Below are 19,762 nucleotides of genomic sequence, written 5' to 3' on the forward strand. Positions count from 1 at the left end.
AGGCGCCATCAGCCAAGGTGAACTTCCTGCTATCCCGTTTATCCGGAAAGGCCAAAGAATGGGCTCTCGGCAAACTTGTCGTCGACCAGTACGCGTTCCCGACTCTGGAGGCACTCCAGAGCGACCTGCGTCTCGCCTTCGAACCACCGCAAGATGAGTCGCGCGTTCGAGCTACATTCTTCGCCCTAAAGCAAGGCAAGATGGCCATGCGCGACTACGTCCAGAGAATGCGACACCTTGCATCGTGTATCGTCACGAAGCCGATCGACATGGCTTCCCAAGTCCATGTCTTTGTGTTTGGTATGTGTGAAGGTATGACGCGGTACTGTCTCACGCGCGCCGAGCCTGCCACGTTGGAAGAAGCCTTCGCTCTCGCGCTACGCGAGGACTACCTGGTGACGTCGTCATACGCCAAGACGATGCCTGCGCAAACTCGGGTGTCGGTACCCGAGCCAATGGAGATCGATGCGATCGAGGCTTCGCAGAATCGACGGTGGTCGTCCTCTGGGAGAGGCCGCGGTGGTCAGAACGACCTCTCGCTGAATTGTTTCCGCTGCGGAAAGCCTGGTCATCGCGCGGCGGTGTGCCGCGCGCCAGCTCCGATCCTCGCCCACATGAAGCACGTCACGCCCGACGAGAGGATTCCGGCCGTACAGCCAAAAAACGGCCGGGGCCAGTAGGTGCGGGGCGACCTACTGGCTGGAACGGAGGTCCGGGTCCCCCGGCGGCAGCCCGACCTCCTAGCCCCCCTGTGCTCTATGCACACTTTAATGCCACCACTGCTAATGGCGACTCGAGGCTGATTATTGTCAGCCTTTATGTCGCCGGTGCCCGACGACCACTCCGCGCGCTCCTGGATTCAGGAGCGACGAACAATTTCTTCCGCGCTTCATGCCTGTCGATCCTACCCGCGGGTGTTCCCGTGCGTGATGTGCCTGGTGATGTCGTTATCAAGCTTGCGGATGGAAAGCCGTTCCGTGTCGCGCGACGAGAAGTCTCGTTGCCGTATACGTTCGACGGCTTCCGCAGCAATGACAACTTCATTGTGCTTGAGATGAACTACGCGTTTGACTGTATCCTGGGTATACCATGGCTGTCCCGGTATCAGCCCCAGATCGACTGGTTAGCCCGGTCAGTCAAACGGCGACGCGACTTCGATGTGAGCGAAGTCTTCACGCACCTCTTGGTGGCACCAAGAGACTGGCCCCATGTCACAGTCGTGGACGGGACGTCCACGACGCACGTTGTGCGCAGAGCGAGCGATGGCCCTCTCTGCACGACTTGCGCAGTACTGCTGACTGATGACGACAGCGTCGAACACCCGTCCGGTTACGGGCGCGCGAGGCGAACGGTTGAGCATCCGCCGCTCCCGCGGACGAGGAACAAGGCGGCGGAGCGCATGGCGCTCCCAGCGACAAGCCCGACGGTCGAGCAGGGGCTCCCGCATGGCACCAAGACGGTCGAGCAGGGGCTCCCGTATGACTTCGAGGCGGTCGAGCAGGGGCTCCCGTATGACGATACCGCGGTCGAGTAGGAGCTGCTCCCGCGTATGAGCGGCGCGGTCGAGCATGGCCTCTCGCGCCTAGAGGAGGGTGAAGTATCGTCCGGCGACAGCGAAACATCGGTCTTGAGCAGGGGCTCGAGACGCACGAAGACATCCCGACGGTCGCGGAGACGTTTGAAGCCGCGCCGCAGTCCAGTGGAACTCACGACGCCACCAATCGAGTCGGTCTGTGCAGTCGAATATGTGGGAGGTGTTCCCAACCACGCTCGAATGATCAAGGTCGCGAGTCCATCTCGCGACGCCAAGTCCATCACGGACCTGCCAGGTCTCTCCTGGAAAAGCTTCCTCCGGAATCTCAAGGCATCGAGCAAGTGTGCCTGATCACCGATGCCAACCCAGTGTCTGACGAGACGAACGCAATTGCCCATGATGACACGTCGTCGCGCCCGAAAAGCGCTGAACCAAAGTCAGCGCGCGAGGAGCGCTTCGCTGCGCAGTCGTGGGAATCGCTGAAGGCGTCCGGCAATCCGGTCTACGAGACAGCTCGCGAGTTCGCCGACGTCTTCCCAGACAAGATCCCTGCGGAGCTGCCAGCGGATCGCGGAGTGCGCCACGAGATTGACCTCGTGCCTGGATCGAAGTACTGCGTGACGCGGCAGTGGCCACTGCCGCGCGATCAAGTCAAGGCCATCGACGACTTCTTCGAAGGCCGCCGCCAAGCCGGTCACGTCCGTGAGAGCATCTCGCCTCACTCGAGCCCGACCTTCTGTGTGAAGAAGGCTACTGGCGGGTGGCGCATCGTACACGCCTTTAACAAGTTGAACGATGCCACCATCCCGGCGCAGACACCGATCCCGCGGAAGGACACGGTACTGGACTCCATGTCGGGCAGCGTCATTTACAGTGCCATCGACTTGACCGATGGCTTCTATCAGATCCTCATGAGAGAGAGCGATGTACCTCTCACGGCAGTCAGTACGCCCAGCGGTATGCTCTGGGAGTGGCTCGTGATGCCCCAAGGTCTGAAGAACGCACCAGCCACATTTAATCGCATGGTGTCCCATGTGCTACGCCCGCTTCGTGACTTCGCTCCGAGTTACTTCGATGACATTTTTGTGCACAGTCACGCTGAAGAGGGTCTCAGCGCGATCGACGTGCATCTGCGGCACTTGAGGCAGATCTTTCAAGTGATGAGAGAGAACAAGCTCTACGCGAATCTCAAGAAGTGTGTCTTCTGCGCGCCGGAAATTCCGGTGCTTGGGTGCTACGTAAGCAAAAACGGAGTCCGTGCTGACCCGGAAAAAGTGTCGTCTATTTGCTCGTGGCCACCACCATCAAACCCCACTGAGCTGCGTCAGTGGTTGGGCCTCGCTAACTACTTGCACAAGTATACGAAGGGATATGCCGGCTTGATACAGCCACTGTCGTCGCTGTTGAAGAAAGACGCCACGTGGTCGTGGCGCCCCGAGCATCAAGTAGCCTTCGACTCGGTGAAGAAGAGCTTGGCCTCGGCGCCAATACTGATGCTCCCAGATGACGCGAAACCGTTTCACGTCGTCTGCGACGCTAGCGACTTTGCTATCGGGTGCGCGCTCATGCAGTTTGACAACGAAGGCCGCGAACGAGTCGTGAGCTATCAATCACGACAGATGAAGCCGGCCGAACGCAACTATCCCGTCCACGACAAGGAACTTCTTGCGATGCGATACGCTCTGATCAAATTCAGAGTGTACCTGCTCGGAGAACAGACGTTCGCGGTGTACACGGATCACGCATCGCTGCGCACAGCGATGAAGTCTCCACATCTGTCTCAACGCATGGCACGATGGCTGTCGTTCTTCGCTGAGTACAACTTCGTCGTGCACTACAAGCCCGGCAAGAACAATATCCTCGCCGATGCTCTGTCTCGGCGTCCAGACTATGATCCACGAGCGACGCGGGGTCGTCAAGTGATTGACGAAGACGAGGATGACGAAGATCACTGCGCGATGTGCTTGACATCAGGTGTCAACCTGATGAACGTGACCCCAGAAATGTCGCTACGCGAAGAAATCGCCGTTGCGTACAACGACGACGCGGTATATGCCGCCATCCTCGCACATCTTCTTTCCCCCAGTGATAAAACACTCCGCGCGCTGCCGAATAACACGCGCAATCAGATTAACCGATATCAACTCGACGGCGATCTGCTGACGTACAGCATCGATCGATTCGATGCTCCCCGCATCGCCATCCCGAACGACGATGATCTGCGCGCTCGGATCATCCACGAGTTCCACGACAGCCCTGTCGGTGGTCACTTGGGCCGCGAAAAGACGTTCGCGGCAGTATCCCGCGACTTCTACTGGCCCCACATGTACAAATGGGTGCGCAAGTGGGTCCGTACTTGTGAGATTTGCCAGCGCGTGAAGCCGTCAAAGTCGTCCCAGGCTCCCCTGCGACCCCTGCCGATTGCAACTGAGGCGTGGCGCTCAGTGTCGATGGACTTCATCTTCGGGCTTCCACCCGATGCCGACGGTCGGACTGGCGTCTTGGTGTTTGTGGATAGGTTCAGCAAGATGGTGCATCTCATTCCGGTGTCCGACACGATCACCGCGGCTGAGTCCGCGGTGCATTTCGTTGACGCGGTCTTTCGACACCACGGCTTACCTGAATCGATCGTCTCTGACCGCGATCCGCGGTTCACGTCGGCATTCTGGTCGAGTCTCTTCCAACTTCTGGGAACGAAGCTGCTCATGTCAACGGCGGCGCATCCGGAGACGGATGGTCAAACGGAGCGGGTCAACCGAGTCCTCGAAGATGTCCTTCGAAGTTACGCGACTTCGTTCACTAGTTGGAGCTCCTTTTTGCCGCTTGCCGAGTTTGCGCTAAACAACGCGGAACACGCATCGACGGGTCTGACCCCCTTTTTTGTAAATAACGCGCGGCACCCGCGCGTTCCCGCTCTGCTCGCCGTGGGCCACCCCACGATGCCTCGTGGCTCCACTCTGGGTGGGGAAGGAAATGATGGTGCTGGTAGTACGAACACAGACACACCGATACCGATACCGGTATTACCAGTGGTGAGCACGGATGGCACACCACCACCACCAGCTCCCTTGTCGAGTGCAGCCCACCAGTCCGTGACGCTGAATGCAGTCACCCGCGCGAAGTCGAGACGGACCCTTGCGACGCCGAACAACGCGGTGTCTTCACTGACAGATTGGACTGCGCGCACGTTAATCAACCCTGGCCCGGCTACCGATCCCGTCGCAGCTAACTACGCGCCGAAGCCTCCGGCGCGTCCAGTCGATGATGCGGCCGTCTCTGAGTTCGTGCTGCAGCGACAATCGGTCACCCGATTTGTACGAGATGCACTGCAAGAAGCAGTGGATAAGCAGAAGGAGAACGCCGACAAGCGTGGGCGCAAGAACGTGGCTACATTTACGACAGGAGATCGCGTGCTCCTGTCGACAGACGGCATACGCTCTTCGGCCGTAACGAATCTTGGCGCGAGCAAACTCGCGCCGCGCTTTATTGGTCCCTTCAGGGTTACGAAGGTAATCGGTGATGCCTACACACTGGACATACCATCTTCCCTACGACTACACCCGACGTTCTACGTCGGGCGACTCAAGAAATACCACGCAGCTACAATCCCGTCGGCCCCGGAGCATCCGCCGGCGCAGCATGAACAGGACGTCCCTCCCGACGTGCGCGCCTTGCCATCGAGCCATCCGAGCCATCCGTCCGCTCGCGCGGACGTGCTGCCGTCTGCGGCGCCCCGAACACGCGCCTTTCCAGCTCCCGCGTCCGTTGCAGCAGTTCCGCACTCGTTTGACGAGCAGCCGCTGCTGCACCCTCCGCCCGACGAGCCCGCTCCTCCGCCGCCTCAGCATCAAGCTGAGCGTCCCGCGCCCAATTCACTGCCTCGTCCACGTCATCCTGGGCGACCAGGACGCGAGCTCTATCGTCGCGAAGGTCCCCCGCCGATTGTAGACTCGGCTGGTGATATCCGCTGGATCGTGGACCGTATTGTGGAGCACGAAGATCCACCTCGTACGTATGCCCATACCCGTACGAGTACGCGCTCCAAGCACGCGGTTCCGACCGCGCGACGTTACCGAGTACGCTGGCTCGGGTTCGCTCCGGACGAAGATACGTGGGAGCCTCGCGCCGCACTCCTCCGGGATGTCCCGGATGTTGTCCGCGAATACGAGAATACGATCGTGAGAACGAGAACGACGCCGCAGACGGTCCTGCGGCGAACGAGAACGCGAACGCTGGCGTGCACGTCCCCGTGGCGGCGGAGGACTCCGCTGAGTATCCCCGCGGCGTCCGACGCCGCGATTAGTAGACTGGGCCACCTCGGAGAGCGTGCGGCGATATTTGGCGATCCACGACTGTTCACTTTCGCTGAGCGGATGCTCAGTGACGCGACGCAGCCATTCTTCCTCGGACAAACGCTCGGAACTCTCGCACGACGTGCAGCCTTCGCGCACGTGGACGTAACAATCATGATCGGACTCCCAGGCGTTCTTGCAGACGCGTGCTCTCAGCTCGCTGAGAGAGTGTTCACCGACGACCTCCTCGCGACTGGTGAGCCAGGCGACGAAGTTGCTCCCCTCCTGATGCATCCGGTTCCACCGGACGATCATTGCACACCACGACCGCTGCAGCGCATCGTGCGAGACACCCGTCAGCGACTTCCCCCGCAGCGCACGAAATCGGCGGAAGTAGCCCGTCATCTCCTCCAGGGATCCTGGAGACTTCGCTCCCGACAAATCGTACAACGCCCAAGGCTTGAGCTCCCGGTCCATAGCGCGTGTCCGCTGGGTGAGTTCCAGCGGCGGGTCCTCCACGATCGCCGCCATAGGTGTTGCCCGCGCTATCTCCGCTGCCGAGTTGCTCGCGCGTGTTCCATCCGCAGGAGTCCCTGCGCTCGTGTCCGTCTGTCGCTCCATCTTGTCTCCGATCGCGCAATTCTGATTGTGCCTCTGCGGTTCGCAGAGGTTGCTGCTCGTCGCCGTTGAGACCATCCCGTTGACGCCGCGTTCTCGCCGTTTCCCAGTTTTCTTTTCTTTCCGTTTTCTTTGCTCGCACTCACGGAAGCGTGAGTGCAACCTTAAGAGGGGGGTGATGTAATGGGCCCCTCCCATTTACATATGTAGGTAGATCTATATAGGTAGGTCTACAAAGTAGAGACAAAGGCACGCGGCTAGCGTGTGCCTCGTTGTCATCCTGCGATTGGTTGAAAGTGGGGAGCCAGACCCATTTCGACCAATCAGGTGTCAACCTGCATTTGAGTGGTTCACATGGATCCGAGGGCCACCCGCCCCGGTCCCAATAATAAACCAGAGTTGATTTTACCCTAGACTAAACACTTGGTCTCAGCATACCTGAGCTTATTGGACGCTTCCTCACCGCTACGTGTAAGCTAGTGACGGGCACTCACCTGGCCCGGTACATATGGTGTCAGTCATAGGACGCTTTCAATACATCGCAAGCGGTTGAAAGATGGCTGGATATCTGCTAAGGAGCATGGAAACACGGAGAATAAGAATGCAGCGGCCATTGATGAAGAATTATTGGTTGGGTGGTTTGAGTCAATTAGTGAGCTTTACGGAGAGGTGGTACCAGTTCGGGTTCAGCGCAAACCATTAGGCGCATCCAGGCAGCGGCGCTATGTTTCGTACGCCATGCATACTTTGCTACCGCCTGTATTTACGTGGGATTTACTGTGCAGTGAATACAAAAAGCACCTTGACGAGGTGTATGAAGATACACCGCGTCCGTCACTGAGCGCGTTCATGCGAATTCTACGGAAACGATGCCCAAAAATTGGCATTCGGTCCGGCAGAAGCCAGGTGTGTGACGTGTGCGCTATCTACCGCAATAAGATGACCCCAGAGGTTGACGCTGTGGAGACAGAGGTCTTTGGGGTGCATTTGACAACGGCTAAAGCGATGCGGTAAGAAAGGCTACTTTTGATTAGGTGCTACAATTTTGTGAGCTGACTAATGCTTTGGTTTGTATAGAGTTGCTTATCAAGTCGACGATAGTAAAAGCGACAAGGACAACATAGTGTTGATCATGGATTTTGCTCAAAATCTAACGCTGCCGCACGTGCCCGATGTGCCCTCGAGCTGGTATTTCCTATCCCTCGTTTCTGTTTCGATGTTTGGAGTGTACTGTGCTAACGATTCTAGTTACAATCACTTCATGTACACGGAAAGAAAGGGTGGCAAGGGAGCTAACGAAGTGACGGGTATGCTTCATCATTCTTTGGATCTGTATAGTGTTTTTGATGCTGTAACCAAGTCTCCTGTAGACAAGGATGCAATGGACACTAGCGTCACTGTGTGGGCTGATAATTGCGGAGGCCAGAACAAAAACTCGCAGGTTATCTGGTATATACTGTTTTTGGTGGAGTATGGAGTTTTGAACGAGGCGCATCTAAAATTCTTTACCAAAGGACATACCAAAAATGCATGTGATCGTGGATTCGGAATTATCAAACGCCACATGCGTCGTGAATCATGCTGGACCATGGATACTCTAGTGGAAGCTGTGGAACGTGCTACTGCGAACGTGAGCGTTGTGAACCTTGAAGAGGAGGAAAAGCCGTTCTGGGCGTCTAAAAGTTTCTTTGCAGCTAGGTACCGTAAAGTGGCCGGTATACAAAAGTATCACATTTTCAGGATCACCCGAGAGAAGTCGGGTTTTGTGGAGTGCAAAGAAACCCCTGCTTCAAAAGGCGTATGGATAAGACTTCACAAAGACAAGGAACCGAAGACACAGTCGCTGGCAGACTTCCTGAGCGCATGGAGTGTGGTCCCGAAAGCGAACGACAAGCCACTCAATCCTGAAAAGGTTTCTGACATTTACAGTAAAGTGCTACCTTTTGTGCCGTCACAGTTTACCGACGACCCCATTTACATGAAGCCTTCAGCGAGAATGATTGAGACGGCCCAAGAAATCAAACGATCGAGGCGGAGCAAGGCCGACAAAAAGCGAAAGGAGAGAGAAGAGGTTGGCGTTTCAGTGGACGACGACGAAGGGAAGGAAGCTGTTGTCTAGGCTGTTGACATATTGATAGTGATACTTTTGAATAAACAAAAATTTTTTTTGCGCATGTCAGTTTCGACTTCAAATTTCATTTTGAAATTGTTTTCGGACGATTCGGAAGGCGCGGATTGGTTCATTCGAAAGCGCCGGAATTGAGGTTTTAGAAAATATCAAAAAATCAAATCGGCATTTTTGGTCACCTGGTCATGGCATCTGCCTCCACCGCGGCATAACTTTGCTTCCACGTCGAGTTAGAAGGCAGTAAATAGCCGTAGATGAAGCCAAGATGCATCCGTTTCGCACCACCGGTGGTTTAATAACCTCAAATGGCCATAAGGATACTTTTGAAAAAATGTCTCTCATATTTAGAATAAAATTGGCATTATATTATTATTAAATTAATATTATTTTATTGGAGGGAGTGCTGTGTCCACAGGACAGGATGCTTACGACAAGATCCGCGCTGGTGCCTCGCTCGTGCAAATGTGTCTGGTCTGATCTACGAGAGCCCGCTGGCTGTGCCGCGTGCGAAGAATGTAGATGTACTTGGGCGTGCTGCGATGGAGGAAACGGTCATCTGTCTTGAGAGCAACTTCAAGAGTGAGCTTTTTATTAGACCGTCCTGCAGTACTGAGTCGTTTTACGTAGACAAAATTTGCAGGTGGGCTGAAGTAGATGCCGCATCCTACTGGAGCGGTCTGCTTATTAGCACTAACACCTCCCCCGCAAGCGTAACAGCTTGAACTGGTGTGGGTGATCAATCCACACAAGCTGCGCTTGCTCACGAGTTCAGTGCGTCCGAGCGCTTGCGCTGGTAGTGAAGCATATGTACTTGACCGTAGTACTTACCCCAGTGGACCTCAATGCCGGTGGTGTGCTCGTTAGCGCCTAGCGTGAGTGTGTTGGAGTCACCGCCACCGCTGCCGTGGTAGAAGGTGGACTTCGTTCCAGCGGGGTCCGTGACGTCGAGACCAACGCCGTCGATGCGCTCGTTGGAGCGGATGGTGACGGAATGCACTCCTTGTCCGGGGGAAATGAGCTCCATGTCCGAGTATTTGTCGCCGTGGGGACCGCCGAATACTTCAAGCGTCCTGGCATTCATAAGCACACGGGGCAGATCATTTCCTGGTACGGTAAAAGCGGCTACCTGCACTGCGGCTTTACTACGGAACTGCGGGTCCGTAGTAGGAGCTTCCCTAAAATGTTGGCAAATTAACACCAAAGCATATGCATCTATACAGCTTAAAGGTCTGCTGCGGGCCCGCAAGTCACGTCTGGTAGTAAAAAGGTTAACTAGAACAGTGAGCTTGTTGTGATGCTCGATTAGAGCTATCATGGAGACCTCAGGTCGAGGTATCTAGAGTCGCGCGGGAGAAGGATATGTGCTCTCTTTGACCAAGCTGGGTGTGTGATAAGTACCCACATAACAATCGTCCAAGACGCATATTTAGAATAAAATTGGCATACTATTATTATTGGGGGAATGCTGGGCCCTCGATCCTGTCAACTGTATCATACCATATGGTAAGATAGACTACGTAAGTACTGGGCTGAGGAGCTCGTTGAGCAGGCCTGACTGGAAGAGACAGTTCAGACATCATACGATAGCTGATTTCGCGTGACTAATCGTGATAGCGTTTGCCCTTGGTCACGCGAATTACCGGATATGCGGCGACACTCCGAGCGGCGAGCCGAAACACTTCAAAAGAAGTTTTCCGCACTAAAAGCATGGACGCCAGCACTCAAAGGAAGAGTGGTCTTCAGAACTCGAAAAATGGCCTTGAGTACCCAAAGGCAAAAAGGTCTGCACGTTCTTGCGGATATTTTTTCCTACTGTGAACGCTTTGAAAGAGGCAGTTCACTTATCATAGGGTGACTGTTTTGCGTGACAAATCGGATTAGTGCACGCATATTTGTTTTGGCTGGTTAGCGAAAGTGTTAATCAACTTACATGTATGTACAGTGGTGCCCCTCGTTTTCGGCACTGCTATAAACTTATAACCGAGGATAATATACTTTGATTTGAATGCAAACTAAGTCAAAAAAGGTCTTGAGAAGCACTGTTTTCGTGATTATGATATAGTTCACCCTTCCGAAAATGAGGTGCACGACTGTAGTTTCTTCTGCATGTACATGCTTTTGCAAATGCGGGAAGCAAACTCCATCAATCTCAATGATTTGAGTTTGCAGCAGAGGAAGTTCATCAGGAACAACCCTACCAATCTGTCCTGCGTACTTTTGCATCCTAAGCCGCCTTCCGCTTCGACGTCTGACTCTCATTCCAACACTTTCCTTGTGAACGACAACCTGCGCACTACCCCCCCCCCCCAGGTCTTGATCAAGAGTACCATGCAATCACGAGCGATCATGTCCATGTGCAAGCTACTGGTCCTGCTAACGTTGGTGGCACGTTGCGCTTTCGCTATAGAAGAAACTGGTATAATGAGTCAAACTTTCGGCGGGCCCCACGGCGAGCACTTCTCGGACCTTCCCAAGGTTTTCCCCGGTCAAAAGGTGCACCTCCTCTTCCTCCGCGCCACCGAGCGCGTTGACGGTGTCGGGCTCATAATCTCGAATCGTGAGGGGGGAGAGACCAGCATCTATCACGGCGGGGATGGCGGCAAGGGGTATCCAATCGATCTAAGCGATGATGAGCACATCACAGGAATGGAGGTACACTGGGGTAAGCACAACGGCCACACGCGCGTCAAGTACATCTCCTTCACCACCAGCGCGGGCAACACTTTCTCAGGAGGAACCCAGACAGACAATGTTGGCAAGGTCACTGCGCTGAAGGTTACCAGTTAGGTGGCTTTCATGGTAGCTCTGGCAACGAACTCGATTCGGTGGGCGCCATTTGGACAGCCATTGCAGCTCCATAAACGATTTAGATGCAGTGGAGAATGACGAACGTTGGGGACAAGATTTCTGCTCAAGAGGGTTTGGGCATTTAAACATATACTTCCAAAGGCAGAAATCCGATACGTCGGCTATTGATCTCATGTGATGAACTTTCGTGAATGGAAAGCAATGCAGCTCTCAAGTCTAACCTAAAGCTGTGCGCTACCAGTCATATTGTACTCCACCTACGCAGTGGTCTTGGAGGTGTTGTTGGGTATGCCCCGAGGCTTCGCTGCTCCTGCAAGCGCTCACTTTCGATATCGCTCCGTCAAGCGCTCTCGTCCAGTCTCCAAGCTCCAGCGCGCAAGCGCCGTCCTCCGCGGAGGCGAGGAGGAGGAGGAAGAGGAGGAGGAAGAAGAAGAAGATTGCTGAAGGAGTCTCGACAGCCAGTTGCTCGTTGCTGAGGGGCTACCCGCCACATCCAAAAATGTTATTCTTGGTGGACCAGCGCGGTCGCAAGGCTGCGTCAACTCGAGAGCTGCTCAGCGGCTGTCACGTCACGCGACCTTCGTGACGAGATTGAGCACCGTCCAAGTTTGCTTCACGACAATACGTAGCAGAAAAGTTGACTATTATAGTGTCGCCTTGTGCCTATCTGGAGTGATAGCCGGCTCAGGCATTAGCCCTTTTCGGACCTCTGTAGGCTCCTCATAGGACGGAATAATGGGTTAAACATTCCGATTGGATCTCAGCATGGCTACACTTTCTCCTCATTGGTCGCATATCAACAGCAAGGTGACAATGGCTCCAACCCAGGGCGAGTCCTCAGAACTCGCGTCGGGCGAGTTGTCGGCGGACGCGCTCCCAATTGCCCCGCCGTCCAATGGCTCAGGCGCTGTGACAACGCAGTCGCTGGCTGTCGTAACCGTTAAGAACTTCTTGAGCGGCACCATGGGCGGTGGCTGTGAGGCGGTGGTGGGATATCCCCTCGAGACGGTCAAGGCGCGCATGCAGACGCAGCAGAGCGGCCCTGGAGCCTTCTCGGGGCCTCTCGACTGCCTCAAGAAGAGTCTACAGGAAGGAGGAGTCATGTCGCTTTATCGGGGCGCGTCCCCGCAGATATTCCGGTCTGCCATGAGGTACTGGGACACCATTTCGGAGTTCGAGCAGGGAATCGCTCAAATATTGTACTTACAGGCTTATTGAATTTTATGGTGTTCTTGGTGGTTGTGATGGTGGTTGCGGTTTTGCAGTGCTTCGGTCATGTTCGGACTCATGGGCCAGTACCGATACTTCTACTCCAAGACGCTTTTTGACAACGCGAACTACGCGTTGGTTGCTGCTGGAGTGTCGACGGGGTTCACTGAGGGGCTGCTGTATACGCCGTTCGATGTCATTAAGGTCAGGATGCAGACGTTGTATGGAGGCACGCGGACACGAATCAGCAATTTGCAGTGTGTCAAGGACGTCTACAGTCGAAACGGAGTGGGGGGGCTGTATCGGGGATTCTGGCCGACGGCGGGGCGTGAGATGCTGGGCAACGCCACGTACTTCATGGCGTACGAGACAGTGAGGGATCTCCTACTGGATCGGCTCGTGCATAGCGTGCCTGGATTAACGCCCGAGTCGGTGAATCTACGCACATACCAGTCCATCGCCTTCTCTGGCGGATGCGCTGGTTTCATGTACTGGCTCGTGGTGTTCCCCGTAGATACAGTGAAATCCGTCCTCCAGGCTGACCGCCTGGACAAGCCGCGCTTCTCGGGCGCAATTGACTGCAGTCGACAGCTCTACGCTGAAGGAGGCCCCACCCGCTTCTACCGCGGAATTACACCATCGCTGCTGCGAGCGTTCCCTGCAAACGCTGTCACCTTCGTCGCGTTTGAGAAGACTATGAGTTTCCTCAACCAGCTCTTCTAAAGTCTAGCCACCAGAATTAAAATAGAGTGATGTGGGCTCTGCTGGTTTACACAAAGGTGCACGGTGTCATGTATGTTATCGGTGATGAATCAAGAACTCTAACTCTTCGTCTGCTGCGCAGCGCAGCTAGAACAGCACGATCTTCGTGTTGCTGTCTTCCTTGTTGAGCTGCGGGATGAAATAAAACTGCAGCAGGTCCACCATCTCCGTGACTGTGTCTTTGAGCTCCAGCACCGTGAGCTGCTTCTTGTCCTTCTCCATATCGAAAATCACGTGCGTCGTGTGCTGGAGCGACAGCGCGTCCATCTCGAGCAGCTTCTTGACACGCGCCGGCGTGCCCACAGCCATCGGCAGTAAGTCTTCGCCAGCTGGGTCGCCTGCTCCGCCACCTTCATGTGCTTGGCAAAGAGCTTTCCCACACGACACTTGAACGGCGTCAAATGCCTAGTAGTCAACAAACAGGTATCAGTAACCAACCACAAGCAGCACTTTTTCAGCAGCTCAGCACGTACTTGATCACCTCCACACACCGCAGCGCCGACGAGCACAGAATGAGGAAGTACGGACTCTTATCCCGACGCTTGCCCTTGCCGGCAAAGTCCCGCTTGAACGTCGGCAGCAAGTGGTGAATGTACGCCGGCAACAGCTCCAACTTGTGCTTGCCCAAGCCTTGCGGCACCACAAAGTGCATCTCTTAACAAAACAAAATCAGCACTCCATGCACCCACCAACTTTACTACCTCCTCTCACCATTAAGTCCATCAGCCAGCTCCAGCGACGTCATCTGGCCGCCGCGGTGCTTGGTGTAGGCCTCGTTCACGATCTTGAAGTGGTCGGCCGGCGTCATCTTGTGCAGGCCCTTGCCATTCTGCACCGGACGCTAAAAACACAATAGACCAACTTAGACCAATTATCACCAATTGGGAGCATAACATTTCTCGTTGCAACACGCACTTTTGCCTCAGACTTCTGCTTCTTAACGGCATTTTTCTTGTCCATGTCCTCGGTGTCATCCTCGTCCATGTCCTCGGCGTCATCCTCGCGGTCGCGCTTGACGCCCGTAGCCAGTTCCAGCTCCGCCTCCTCCTCGAACTCGTCCTCGCTGCCGGCGGAGATGACGCTCTCGGTGTCCGAGGCGTCCACGGCCTGTGCCGACCAGTTCTGCTCCAGCTCGTCGTCGTTGATCATCGCCATTGTCGAAATGAATTGTGTCGCTTGGAGCCAACCATGAGGATGCCTACTTTTGTATGTACATATGATTACTGTTTGTACAGAATGTGATAGTCGATATTGAAAATAAGTTATGTTGACGGGGTTAGCATAGTGTAGAGGGTCAACTGTCCTTCGCGGTCGAGCACATCTCGCACGCGGCATCCGTGTCGTCATTCACGAACGTGCAGGCGGGACAAACCCACACGCGAGTCTCTTGGTGACTGCTGGCGATTGCTAGAGCCATGGCGTGGTCGCCGCTTGTGTCTGGAGCTCTAGTTTGCGTCGTTGTGGTTTGAGTTGTTGTGCTAGAGCTCGACGGGTGCGACAGGAAGACCGAGTCTACGAACCCCACCTCGCGCTCTTGAGTTTCGTCCATCACGAGGTCGTCCGCACTGTCCTCAGATAGCCGCATGAACACGGCGTCACCAGCCTTGATCCTTTACACAAGAATCTCATACAGTTAGTGCGAATGCATTTACCACACCGTTGAGCAAACTTGAAACGCACCCGCATTGTTTGAGCGTTCGGTTATCCCTCAGCGTCTCACCCTTGTAATACAAGCGCTGACGGATAGGCAGCGCATCGATCTCGGCGTAGATTTTTGCCTTGAGCATGTAGACCGTGTCGGTGGCGTTAGCTGTGATGGGCCAAGTACATGCAGACCCTGGGCGAATGCGTCTGGAACGTCGTCGACCGGAAGTATTTGCATCGGGAGTCAAGTTCTCGCTTGTCGGGATGGCCTGGTCGTCATTCAGCTGTTGGACGTTCACCACGCGGTTCGAAAAGTTCTCAAGCTCCTCGCGGTGTTTTCGGTCGGAGCTCGCTTGACATTCAGGACAGATGACTCCATCGTCATTCGCATCCTGGCAGACGAGGGGCACGACGCCATCGAGGCAGCCGTCCCTACTAACAGCTTCCTCGTGGCCATACTGCAGTGATGCTAGGGAGCACTGCCGCCACGTCACATGCGATTCCTCCTCGCCAAGCTCCGTAATGATTGTAACGAGAAGGCCATAATAGAACGACATCTCCGGGTCACCATAGCGCTCGACAAGAGCCTGCATTTCATCCAGAGAAACAAACTCCACTTCTAATGAGCTTGCATCCATGAGTCGTCCTTGCTGGGCTGCCAGAAGGCCCGGAGGCAGTACCAACTTCTGGTGCGAACACAATAAAGACGACAGCGTTAGGGATGGAGGGGTGTCCTCGTCCACGTTGCGAATGTACTCCCTCCACTGCGATAGCCAGCGACGAGTAACCAAAAACATTCGTCGCGGGATTCTTGCTGCGTCGCGTTTTGTCCACGATGATGCCTTCTCTAGTCCGCTGCCCCGTTGTGCGGCAGGAAGCTCGAAAAAGTCGCTGAGCCGAATGGACTCTCCTCTAGGTTTTCGACGATACAAAGTCTCTAAAGCAGGGACTGACAAAACGTCGTCACGTACGTCACGCTCCACCTGGATACATTCTTTGGTGGTCATGTCATCCACTTGGCACTGAGGGCACGCTTCCGTTGCAGTCTCGCGATATTCAGCATGACAGCAAAATTTACCGCTGAAATACGACCATGTCTCTGCCGATACGGGTCGGTATGCTCGTTTTTCTAGCGTAAGGTTGCCGTGGACGCACGTAATGTCCTTGTTTATCGGGTTCTGCCACACCTCCAGCTCTCTTGTGTTCCTGCTGTCTGCACTCGTACTGCCACTGCCAATGTTGGCTGAGTCCTTTGGGCCTGTAAAATACTCATTAAGCTCTTGTGACGTGATCGATTTTCTTCCTTTCTTGGTCTTTGAAGCCGCATGGGAGAGCTCCTTGTGCAGCATCTGGAGATGAGTTTTGTAACTTTTGATCCATGCCCGGCTCATTAAATAAGCGCCTCCTGCTGCCACAGCTGCAGCTATACTCGCAGAGTTCCCTTTCAATAATCCAACTTCCTCATCCACTTCCTTTAATCGATCCACGTCATTCAGGAGCTTGTTTCGGAATTCTTTTTCACAACCAACGCAGCGGTACGTAGGAGCTTCAAAAATTCGCATCGGTGTAGGGACGCCGGTGGAAGTCGAGTCGCCTTTTTCTAATCCGCAGTTTTCTCGAAGGTATGTATAAAACTTCGAGGATATACGCTTTAACCTCGGTGCATTTTCTGGTGCAAAGCGAAGGATAGGCTGAACCCTCTTTCTTGACGCCACTTGCTCTAATGTCAAGACCGCTAGAATGCATGCAGCATAGGTGCGTCACATCAACCGGCTTCGAAAAGGGTATATCTTCATCCCGCAGCTCTGTAGGTCCAGTCATTCCAGTATCAGCATTTGCCTCTGGAGTAGGAGAAAGAGGTGAAGCCGACGAAGGTGTCTCTCCAACGATCTCCACTTCGCCATCATCGTAATGATTTCTACTTGAACCTCCTTCGTGTGACCACTCACTTTCCGTCGTAGAATCTTTATCATCTCCACTCCTTGTCTTTGCTGCCTCCGGTTTCGTCTCTGGGGGGTCAACCATAATACAGTCATCGCCATCTTCGTTTCGGTCACTAGATCCGCTGTATCCAACTTTGCTTCATCATGCTCTTTCCCATGTGAATACTCTTCTGCTAATTTTGACTCAGAAGTCTCCTCCACGTGCGACGAAATTGAAGATGTTTTTGCTGAGCTGTCATTCTCCTCACCCGTTACCCAACGACGCAGCCACTCCGTATCCACCCAGTAGAAATGACTAGAGGATGCATCCGGGTACGGCTGATTCTTTTCAAAGAAGCGCTTGTACGCGTCAAGGCGCTTGTTGATGCGAGCCTCCACGCCACTCACCTTGGTAGCGTACTCTTTTGCCTCAGCATCAAACGCGGTATTGAGTGCGTTCACTTCTTCTCGGCACGCACGAGAAGGCTGCGGTATCTCGTTGGCATTGTCATTATGGCTGGAACTGGCACTAACATTCGATCCACCGCTTGCTGCATCGTCACGAACATACAGGAGCATGTAGATATCGCGTGAGCGGATTTTTCTGCCGTGACTGCGCTCTTTTACCGCATCTGACTTCGCCATGTCGCTCACAGCTGCATCATCAAATTCAAACCAGTCCACTGCCGGTTTTTCTTCTTCATCATTACCCCATTTTCCTGTTTTTGGATATGCCACGGACGCGGTGTAGTGCCCCACATGCGCGCTTTTCCCCCGGTGGTTCAGATAACCCTGTAACCGGTAAACAGCATCACCAGATTCGTTAAACGCTTTGGCGTGGCCACTCCGACGAAGCAACTCCGTCATATTTAGTGTCTCGTTGATCTCGATTACATCCTGTACACATCAATATCAGTAAGAACAGCATTCGTCGAGCACGAGTCTCCAAGATGATTCAGTAGAACGCACTGTTAACTTCTTCTTCCGCCCGGCATTAGCATCGTAGACGAATCTGAGGAGCTGCACCATCAACGTCGGCGGTAACGCACGTGGCTTCAACTCCAGGAACCGCTCCGCGCACTGCTTGGCATCGCAATGCTCACAAAAGTACTTGTTTTCTCCCTCCAGCACCTCTGCTGCCAGATACGACCCAATGCAGTCCTCCACCGTCTTATGCCCCTTAATATTCAGCGAGATCTCGTAATACGACGACGGCCGCATAGACTTGTTCTTGCACTTCAGACACTTGGTCACGTAACTCATCTGTCCCTGGAAGATTCTGTCCACCAGGTCCCAATGACCCGAGAACCTCGACTGGCCAAAGATCGTGCGTAAATGCGCCAACAACAACTTGCTAAACTCCTGCATAAAAAAAACAATCAGCCACAATATCACTATCTACAAAAACTATTGTTTTCTAACCTGTGCATCTTGCTGCATCACGTTGTTCAGCGACAAAGTGGATGCAAACTCGGTGGGGTCGTAGTAGCTCTCATTGCCCAACTGCATTTGCGCGAAAAGTTTCTGCAGCGCGCGCATTTGGAGCGCCTGCTCCTTGTCCACGAGTTGCTTCTTGGGCTCCCACTCGTACACCGCGCGACGGAACGGCAAGTTGACGAACAGGCACTGCAACATGCTGTTCAGGTAACAGGTGGCACCAAGATTACGCAGTCCGCAGGGTGCCCACCCTCCCCCACATTTCGCGCGCTTGCGGTCCCGCGGGTCGTCCCCGAACGCGCGCCGCAGCAGCTTCCCGCCCTGCCACACGCCCTTGTGGTGCTCACCCAGTCCATAGAGACAGTTGGGGTTGTCCGCGCAGTTGGCGCTCTTGCCGCGCTTGCGGTGGTGATCCGAGAAGCGGCAAGGGGCCGCCGCCAGCAGATACGGGTCGGCCAGTCGCGCATCGCGGCCCTCGGGTTCGCGCTGGCGCTTCGCCCGCGGCATGGCTTTCTCAGGAGTGAGGGGCTGGAATTGCTGGACGCTGATTGGACCAGAGAATCACAATATTCGTGTTTCTCGCTGTTTCAGGTTGAGTCAACGGCGAGTTTATTTTACAAGGCAACTACAGCACGGCCGCGTTCGATGGAACCCGCCACGCGGAGACATTTGAGACGCGCACGGCTCAGGCGCACCTTGATTTGATCAAGCGCGAGTTCGAGCTGCTCTGGGAAGCTGTTGGTGCACTTGTGGTGGTAGTGGTGCGATCACCGCGAGCTCGCCGCCGCGCGCTTAAGAGGGTGGAGTGCATCGTAAGCATCGGTGAAATGTGCCAACGTGTACGTATTTGGACAAAAGCAACGTCCTTGTTGTTCATCTTGGGGCTTCTGAAACGGATGACGCTCGCACACCGAAGCGCCTTTCACCACGCCAGAAGTGCCCGCACCATGTTCTTCTGCGCCTCTGTGAGTTTGGTGGGGAACTGCACGGTGAACTCCACCACGAGGTTACCTCGCTGCGAGGGTCTCTTCTGTAGCGGCACGCCCTCACCCGCGATCAGGTGAGATCGTCACGGCGTCACTGCGTCCAAGCCTCTCGGATTCGCTTTCGAATTGCGAGGAAACCCCAATCCGACCCGCGACTGTTTTACCACGTCCCCAAGGACACAAGCGCCGCATTTCATGAAAAGAGCAGATGCACGACCTCCGCAATACTGCGTTGGAGCTATCAACGAAGCTGGAAGGTCTGCGGGCAGAGTCTCGGATGCGTTCGCCCATGACATCTCCTGTATCTTGCGCCGCAAGTCAGCATGCGACCTCGATTCTTGAGCAGCCTCGATCACTGTGGGAACAAGTAGCTGCTCGCCAGCTCATACTGCGTTGCAAAGCAGAAGAAGAGAACGCCAAGT

The 19,762-nt window shown here is 54.6% G+C and overlaps 5 protein-coding genes across 5 annotated transcripts; 2 read left to right on the plus strand and 3 right to left on the minus strand.

Annotated features, from left to right (window-relative positions):
- Positions 1-8,008: 8,008 nt before the first annotated feature.
- On the plus strand, positions 8,009-8,563 carry KRP23_13720 (uncharacterized protein; the record flags this gene model as incomplete). The annotated part of the gene is made up of 1 exon (XM_067884468.1): positions 8,009-8,563. One exon carries the CDS (start codon positions 8,009-8,011, stop codon positions 8,561-8,563), a length of 555 nt encoding a protein of 184 aa, XP_067738483.1.
- A 3,582-nt stretch (positions 8,564-12,145) lies between these two features.
- KRP23_13721 (Mitochondrial substrate carrier family protein G) lies at positions 12,146-13,312 on the plus strand (the record flags this gene model as incomplete). Its single annotated transcript, XM_067884469.1, has 2 exons — positions 12,146-12,531; positions 12,646-13,312. 2 exons carry the CDS (start codon positions 12,146-12,148, stop codon positions 13,310-13,312), a joined length of 1,053 nt encoding a protein of 350 aa, XP_067738484.1.
- Positions 13,313-13,438: 126 nt separating this feature from the next.
- Positions 13,439-14,506, minus strand: KRP23_13722 (Protein CMSS1; the record flags this gene model as incomplete). The annotated part of the gene is made up of 5 exons (XM_067884470.1): positions 13,439-13,627; positions 13,702-13,756; positions 13,825-14,005; positions 14,063-14,192; positions 14,267-14,506. 5 exons carry the CDS (start codon positions 14,504-14,506, stop codon positions 13,439-13,441), a joined length of 795 nt encoding a protein of 264 aa, XP_067738485.1.
- A 139-nt stretch (positions 14,507-14,645) lies between these two features.
- Positions 14,646-16,344, minus strand: KRP23_13723 (Ubiquitin carboxyl-terminal hydrolase 48; the record flags this gene model as incomplete). Its single annotated transcript, XM_067884471.1, has 2 exons — positions 14,646-14,961; positions 15,032-16,344. The coding sequence occupies 2 exons, from the start codon at positions 16,342-16,344 to the stop codon at positions 14,646-14,648; spliced, it is 1,629 nt and encodes a 542-aa protein (XP_067738486.1).
- Positions 16,345-16,812: 468 nt separating this feature from the next.
- On the minus strand, positions 16,813-18,861 carry KRP23_13724 (Ubiquitin carboxyl-terminal hydrolase 48; the record flags this gene model as incomplete). Its single annotated transcript, XM_067884472.1, has 3 exons — positions 16,813-17,814; positions 17,887-18,279; positions 18,340-18,861. The coding sequence occupies 3 exons, from the start codon at positions 18,859-18,861 to the stop codon at positions 16,813-16,815; spliced, it is 1,917 nt and encodes a 638-aa protein (XP_067738487.1).
- Between the last annotated feature and the right edge of the window lie 901 nt (positions 18,862-19,762).

This window comes from Phytophthora ramorum (genome assembly GCF_020800215.1).
Source record: "Phytophthora ramorum isolate Pr-102 chromosome Unknown Phyram_PR-102_s0018, whole genome shotgun sequence".
NCBI lineage: Eukaryota > Oomycota > Peronosporomycetes > Peronosporales > Peronosporaceae > Phytophthora > Phytophthora ramorum.